This window comes from Sander vitreus, chromosome 6 (genome assembly GCF_031162955.1).
Source record: "Sander vitreus isolate 19-12246 chromosome 6, sanVit1, whole genome shotgun sequence".
Classification (NCBI taxonomy): Eukaryota; Metazoa; Chordata; class Actinopteri; order Perciformes; family Percidae; genus Sander; species Sander vitreus.
Genome location: NC_135860.1, coordinates 21,843,842 through 21,852,171, shown reverse-complemented (window position 1 = coordinate 21,852,171; position 8,330 = coordinate 21,843,842). Strand labels below are relative to the sequence as shown.

Sequence of the window (8,330 nt, the reverse complement as noted above, 5' to 3'; positions counted from 1 at the left end):
AAGAACAATTTCGCTCTCATCAGTCCACAGAATGTTGCCCCATTTCTCCTTTGGCCAGTCAATGTGTCCTTTGGCAAATTTCAACCTATTCAGTACATGTCTTTTTTCAGCAATGGGACTTTGCGGGGGCTTCTAGCTGATAGCTTTGCTTCACATAGCCTTCTTCTGATCGTAACAGTACTCACAGGTAACTTTAAGTCTTCTTAGATTTTCCTGGAGCTGATCATTGGTTGAGCCTTTGCCATTTTGGCTATTCTTTGATCCATTTGAATGGTAGTTTACTGTTTTTTCCCACGTCTTTCAGGCTTTGGATGCCATTTCAAGGCATTTGAAATCATTTTGGCTGAGCAGCCTATAATTTTCTGCACTTCTTTATATGTTTTCCCCTCTCCAATCAACTTTTTAATCAAAGTCCGCTGTTCCTCAGAGCCATGTCTGGAACGACCCATTTTGCTGAGTATTTCAGTGTGAAATGCACTATAACCAGCATGCACAACATTTGCTTCCTTCCTTCCTTAAATATGGGTAATAACTGACACCTGTTTCTTCACAGAATCAATCACCTCACTAATTGAACACAACACTGCTATTATTTTGAACATGCCCCTTTTCAATTACAGATTCAATTACACAGAATGAGCAGCATGCATGTCATGGCTGTTGGGTCTGTTGGTTTTCTATGACTCTACAACACTTACTAGTAAATTATTTGCCATGTAGAAATATCACTTCTACCAAAACATTTGATTTATGAGGTTAGTGATGTTATTACTATTATTTTGAACACAAGTGTATATAATACAATAAAAGCAAAAAGAACAAAAACACAATAGTTGTGTTGGTACACACAAAAACACAAATGTTGATCTGTCAATTGGCCTACTGGTCGCTCAATCTGTCCACCACTTTCCAGACTAAAATATCCTAACAACTATTGTTGGATTTCCAGGGAACTTTGTTCAGTGATGAATGACTTGTGTGATAAATAGCTGACTTCAGACTTGACTTGGACTCGACCCAAAAGACTTCAGACTTGACTCAGACTCGAGCTTCGAGACTTGTCAACAAACTGTTTTCATGCAATTATTGCTTTTTAAATCTAAATTTACACACCAAGTCCTCCCGGAGTTGTGCCTTTTGTCATTAGTTTTGCTTTCAATAACTTGGTAAACAGTGGCAGTAAGCAAACAGCTAAATGCAAGGTGTGTGGCACCAAGATAAATGATGACAACATCGAACTTCATCAGGCATTTCAAAACGCATCCAGATAGGTCAGTCACTTGCAATGTGAAAGAGACGTTACATTAAGCATATATCGCAACGTGTTGCGCTAATACTAAGAACAGGCAAATTGTATCTTTATAGTTAGTAGTTGCTGAAGCTCAGACATCCATGGCGCACAGGAGGCGGGACGCACGGATCCATCTCCCCAGGAACAAACGCTGTGTCGGGGGGGCAAACTCATGTGATGCGTAATTGATCCCGTGGATGATTTATAGGCTATTAAGTGAACAAGGTGTACCCAGTCCACCAAACACTGGGCCGTCTTGACCGTCTTAATTCTGCACATGTTTCTGTTACTGTAGTCCTATTTACTATTTCATTATTTCACCCATGTGTGGCACAGCGGATCCGTGCGCACTGTCACCTGCCGTGGAGACGCTGGCCTCACTAACCTCTCCTCCGCTGAGTCGGATCTCCCTCGCGCTGGACTCAGTTTAACTGAGCGTACTAACACTTAGAAAATAGAGAAAAAAAGAGATGTTACATTTAGCATATATCGTCACAGGTAACAAGCTAACCATCGCAAAGTGTTTTGCTAATGCTGGGAACAGGCAAATTGTATATTTATAGTTGTATCCATATGATGTGACAGACTTAATATTTCACCAGGTCCGAGGGCTAGAGGGATGTGTTGAGTAGACCCCATAAAGTTATCCTACAACTGATTTTGATACTGTACTGTATGGATGGTAGCTACAGGACATGCTTTGAATTCATAAGATTTAACAATACAGTGTTAGGGACAGATCAGATGGCCAGAGACTTGAGACTTGACTTGGACTTGCCCCTCAAAGACTTGAGACTCGACTTGGACTTCCAAAAAATGACTTGTGAACATCTCTGTTTACAAGATAACTCCACTATATCCGATGTAGGCTGAGCAGCAATTTACCTGATGACTTCAGTGTTTCCTTTAGGATATTTTTAGCAGTGGGGGCAGGTCTGTCCGAACAACAAACCCAAAAAGTTTTTTGTGTATGTAATAGATGTATAAAGAACACATTTTCCTCCAAATGGAGTTTTCTCTCCCACAGACAGCACTTTTTCTCAACTGCCTGAAAACGGCTCACTCACATTCCTGTTTGAAATTCCTCAATTAATGATGTCATTAATGGAGAATGCCAGCCCAGTGCTGCCCATTGGTGCTGCCTGAGCAAGCACAGCCCGCCCAGTTTCTTGTTTGGATTTGGTTGACCAATCAGAGTGGGCCAGCTGACCAATCAGAGCAGACTGGGCTTTTCAGAAAGGCAGGCCAAAAGCTCAGACAGTGTTTCAGGTGGAAGCACTGCAGCAATGGGCATTATGAGAAACTTAATATGTTTTTTGAACATTAAAGCATGTAAACCTATTCTAGTAGACCCCAAGAGTACAAATTTGATGCTGAAAAGTAGGGTTGGGTACCGTTTGGATTTTTACGATTCCGATGCCAAACCGGTACTTTTAAAAAGATTCCGAATCCTAACCGATTCCTAAACGATTCTTGAAAAAACTGAAAAATGACGTCAAAGAAAGGCTCTTTTATGGCATTTTAAAAAAAATTAAAAATGATTTAAATTTAACAATATATTAACGTTTTAAAGTACTTAAATATATAATAAGTAAACCTAAGTCACCTAATAATAATAATTTATACTTTATTAATCCTGCAAGGGGAAATTACAATACCTAACACATAACTACAATAATTTAACAAATAACAGTTTTACACTATTAACAAGTAACAACAAAAATAAATGTTGTTAAGTTGGTATGCCAACCAGCTTCAAACTTTAGCAGTTCTTTTGCAGAAAAATGACCATATTTGCCTTCTCTGGCAAGAAACACACCTCTCCTGACTTATGGCATGTCCTGCACAGGAGAAAACTCTCTCAGATGGTGTCCAAGAGGCCTGTACACACAGGTATGAGTTTGAAAGGGCAGACAATTTGGGGATTCTGTCCCGCCTCCCTCCCCACCAGGCTACAGGATCTTGTCCTGAACTAACAGAATAGACTAGCAGAACAAGTGTAATATGTTTACTAGCGATCACGTGCAGTGAATGGTTAATATGCTTTTACGTCCGTTTTGGTGAGCCCAGAGGGAAAATATGGCATTTCAAAAGTAGCCTACATTTACGATAGCTAGCTAACTATACTACAGAGAAAGTGTGATATTTTTACGTCCGTTTCGGAGCGTGTACAAAAAGCCGTCTATCAGCTGTGATTGTAGAGTGCATGTCGGGGGAATAGCGCGGACACACGCGTCACACCGCGAGAGGGCACGTGCGCCACTCGGTGTAAAAGGGAGAAAGAAAAAAGAGTCTGCCACTGTCCGGAGCGAAAGAGGGAAATATTTCAGTCGGAACCGAAATTTGAGTTCTAATCCGGTCCAAATACTACCGTTTGCTTAGGAACCGGTTCCATAGTGGAACCAGGTTTCGGTACCCAACCCTACTGAAAAGGAGTATAATAGGGGCTCTTTAAAGAAAATGATCTAATTGGAGCAATGCATGGCTTAAAAAATTATAACTCTATACAAATTACAGCATGTAATGTGTGCAGTCCTGAAGACAGACTTATTTCAGTTTGTGTAATAAATAAATAAATTTGTCACATGGTTAACAATGCAATATAAATGAAAATGAAAATGAAAGTTATTCACGGAGTCTAGGCTAAGCATGATGTTTAAGGTTAAGACTCAGAGAGCTGTTTCCCACACTGTTGGTGAGGTAAGACAAGACTAGAGTCAAGTAAAAATGATGTTACCCATTACCCACTTCTCAAACCTGGAGTAGCATTTATACTCACCCCCCAGGGAGCTTATGCATACTTTCCAGTCAGTGCGTTTACATGCACAGCAGTAACCGGGATATGTACTTACCCCGGTTAAGTGAATAACATCATAAATAATGACAGGAGTAACACTACCTCCGGTACAGTAGGTGGCGCTCCGCCAACGCACAACTTGCTTGTTCATCCGGTTGAGCTTTGTCAAAATTACACTGACCGGCCACTAAATTAGTAAAATATAACAACCTAATGTTTCAGTCACACACACACAGTGCTCTCGCCAGATGACTGACAACTTGTTCGGCTCATAATATCTGTAACCAGTGTCGGGTGGAATTAACAGATGGACCGCAGGCTCTTTGCTGCCGAATGCCTGCTGATTCGGGCAACGCTGTTTTGTTGGTGGTATGGTGTCATAGCAACAACTATGATTCACAGAGCTGATGGATTATTTCCGGTTCAAAAACCACTTCAGCGGAGTGGGGAGGGGCAGTTGGAGCATGCGCATATGGTTAACCCGACCATACCCTAGTTAAGTTGTATACAAACCGGGTTATGAGAACTCTGATTTTAACCGGGGTAAGGTGTTTACATGGTGTTTGAGAAATTGGGGTATTGCCTTAACCCGAATATAATCGCTTTTTTTTTTTTAAACTGCATGTGAACGCTGATTAGTATGTTGTGGGGGCGGGGTTGGTGCCAGAGTAATTGTTGTCCTTGCTCCTTCTTCTTTCTGACAACGTCCTAATCTGGATCAAACATGTTTAATAATTTTGTTGATGAGTGGTCAAACAAAAACAATTGTCACTCGTCAAAATAATTTTTGAGAAATTCAAACTCTGTGTTGTAGGCGCCTAACGCTGTGCTGCTCGCATTTTTGAATTTCACACAACAGCCTTCTATATGCTGCATTTCTATATGCTGCATTGGAAGATGTTTTGTTGTTAGTACACCTCAGAGCCAAACATATGATTATTGTGTATTGTACAGTGTAAGCTGGCAGAAGAATGCTATAAAAAGGACAGGCATGTGGACATTGTGACAAAAACTCTCGCACACTAGCACAAGGACAGTGATGTGATTTTGCAGCGCAGTCTGTAAAGTAGTTTAATTGCACACAAGAAATAAAGCCCTTATCTTAGAGAAGGGTTTGTGTTTGCATTCTGTTCTTGTGCCCCTTTTTCCACTGCAGGGAATTTGCATTGTCTGCCAACCCTTGTCTCCTTGACACACACACACACACACACACACACACACACACACACACACACACACACACACACGCACAAGCGCACACACACACACACACACACACACACACACACACACAGCTGCAGTCAGAGGGCAGAGTAGTCTTCATGCATGGCTCACTGTGCTTATATAAGAGCACTACTTAAACCTGGTTGCATCACATAACAGGCAGCACTGTGCCAGTGGGTCACTGTGCCACACAACCACTGCATACTACAGTATGTTGGGCCCTTCACTGGGCATGTGTGAATGGAGCGTCTCTGTGTGCGCTGAGGTATTCGGGTTGTGCACACATGTTGTATGTTGGTTATGCCAGCTGATTGTGAGATGCTGTATAATAAAAAAACGTGATTCAATATTAGCAAAGTAAAATGGAAAATATGATGATAATATATTATGTTAATCAGTTTAAAGTATCCAAAACAGCTTTTATTATGAAAAATGTGTCATTACTGTGCCTGTAGAGTGCCAGTAGGGGGGCCTCTCTGTTTCCAAATTATACTCCTCGTGTATCCTCTTCTCAACCTTTACCCTAGCTCCCGTTCCTATACCCCGCCCCAGCTTCGCCTTTCTGGCAGCAGACCAGCTCATCTTCGTCTTCGTTCTCAGTTTCTATTCAGTACACACACACACACACACACACACACACACACACACACACACACACACACACACACACACACACACACACACACACACACACACACACACACCCCAGGGCTTGAACGAGGGCAGGACCAACCACTCCCACTGTTCTATAGTTCCATGAAAAAAACAGAGGGAGAGAGACACAGACGAAAGAGAGGAAGTGAGAGAGGGAGGGAGGAGCGTAGCTGCGCTGAAGCCGAGCCCCTCTATGCCTTAGCACGCAGAGTGGAGCAGACGGCAACAGCCACACAAACACACTCCACACACCACCACCACCGCTGCCGCCACCACCACACAAACACACACATAGTGACGGCTGCCAGGCACAGTGGGAAGCAAGCCGTCAGGGAGAGCTTGAGAAGAAAGAGGGGGATCACAGAGGGGAAGAGAAGAAAAGAGTTGGAGGAGGAACCTTGTGGATCAGAAGGGATTTTCCTCTGTCTGAGTGCGCGTCTAGATAGGACTATCTGCTTCTTCCTGAGCGAGAGGAGTTTTTACTGAGGCTTTTTCTTTTTGCTCATCCTCCACGCCGGGCTTCAGCGATATCTACCTATCTATCCCCGGAGCTTAACAAAAGAGGGAGGGAGTGAGAGAGAGTGAGAAGAAAGGCACTCACAGCTTCAGCTCCAGACCACCCTCTCTCCTCCTCATCGTCCTCGTCCTCTCCTCTCTTTCTAGCTCCACATCCATGTGTGAGTTAATCGCTGATTTCACTGTCTATTGAGGATAGAAGCAGAGGACAGCGTGTGTTCCCCAGGATACAGCCGAGCTCCCAGTGGGATCAGGGTCTCATCTGGTGTGAGAGAGAGAGAGGGAGCAAGAACGAGACAGGGAAACGGATACACAAGAAGAGAGAAAGAGAGAGACAAGAGTAAGAGACGCTGGAACGCAAATTGAGGGGCATGTTCAGGGCAGCAGAGAGTGTCTGATTTTTAGAGCCGAGTGCAAGGAACCGGCAACCGGATTCCATCCATCCCTCCCTCCTCATCCTCTTCTTCTTCTTCTTCTTCTTCTTCTTCTTCCCTCTCCCTTTACCCTCTCTCTGTCCTGCTCTTCAATTCCCCCTATTGTTTCCTGTGTTGCCTCCTACTATCCTACCCTCCTATCTTCCTTTCCTCACCTCCTTCTTCTCCAACCCCTTTTTTGCTGCCACTCCGGATTCTCTCTGCCTCTCTTGCCAGACCTGTCTCTCTTTGTGAGGTTCCCCGTGAGCTCCCAGACAAGTAGACGGACTGAAATCCCAAGTACTATCTGTTCCTCCTATCCTTCCATTGCTCTGTGCATTTATCACACACAGCTCAGTAAGAGGAGAAGGTTCTCTCTCTGCATCCTCCACTCTTGGACACAGTCATCTGAAGGATCCAGGCCAGCCCCTGAGAGTGATTGGACCCCACCTGCGAGCTTCTATCTCCAGCCTCCAGGACCTTCAATTGGATTCCAGCTACATGGGAAAACGTTTGGAGCAGCAGCCAATGTACCCCCACTACACCTACTACTACCCCCACTATCTCCAGACCAAGGTAGGATGGTTGACCTACTTTACCCCTCTAAACTAGGGAATAAACGTGTTTGTGCATTGCAAATACACATCAGCTTTTCCTCTTGTAAATGTCTCAAAACCATCTTGCAACCCTCATTTTAATAAACTCTATATATTCTGTATCTGCTGCATCTTTAAATCTCCTGCTCAATCAGTACCAGATCAAGACAAAATTGCATTTTCCGACAGTCGCAAGTAATTCTTACCTAAATTATGTTGTGTTTCTTAATCTATGCACGAGGACTCAAAAAGGGCTCTGACCGTAGCATATCTAAAGACTAAGATTGTTTTTCACCAAGCCAGGGAAGACCAAAATTGACTCACTTTCGGTCCTATGGTGAAACTGTTTGAAAAAGCACAGAGATAGATGCTGAAATTGCCTTGTAAAGACAGCTTGCTAAACGTCCCCTCTCCCCCATCTGTCTCTGAGGAGGGTGATATTGGTGTCACTCAGCTGGGTTTTTCCTTTTCCATCCACACGAGCACTTGACCCCATGCTCCCCCTCTCTCTCAGACCACATCAGCTCCAAGTTCAAGTTTAGGGCATGAGGCCCACCCTTTCCTCAGCCCTTGTTTTCTCTCCTACTTTATTCCTCTCCCCCCCCCCCCACCCTTTACCCCTTCTTTCACTGGCCATCCCCAGGCCATACTCGCCCCGTGATACCATGTTGTAGACGTGGACTAATGGAACCTTATACACTTCTCCGATTACCCGAAGTACATAAAACCGAGCTCAGTTTTTTCTTTGTTCTTTCACTTTTATTCTCACACATAGCATGCACACACACACACACACACACACACACACACACACACACACACACACACACACACAATAT

At 43.6% G+C, this 8,330-nt stretch overlaps 1 protein-coding gene across 4 annotated transcripts in view; it reads left to right on the top strand.

The window, feature by feature from the left end:
- Positions 1 to 6,160: 6,160 nt before the first annotated feature.
- LOC144519913 (RNA-binding motif, single-stranded-interacting protein 3-like) overlaps positions 6,161 to 8,330 on the top strand; it is a 137,626-nt gene continuing 135,456 nt past the window's right edge. For 2 of the 4 annotated variants that reach the window (XM_078253439.1, XM_078253440.1), the window contains exon 1: positions 6,163 to 7,471. In XM_078253439.1, the coding sequence (XP_078109565.1) occupies positions 7,397 to 7,471 (75 nt within the window). In that variant the 5' untranslated portion in view covers positions 6,163 to 7,396. Of the gene's footprint in view, positions 7,472 to 8,330 lie in introns of all 4 variants that reach the window. The other 2 variants (XM_078253438.1, XM_078253437.1) reach the window with 2 other exon arrangements.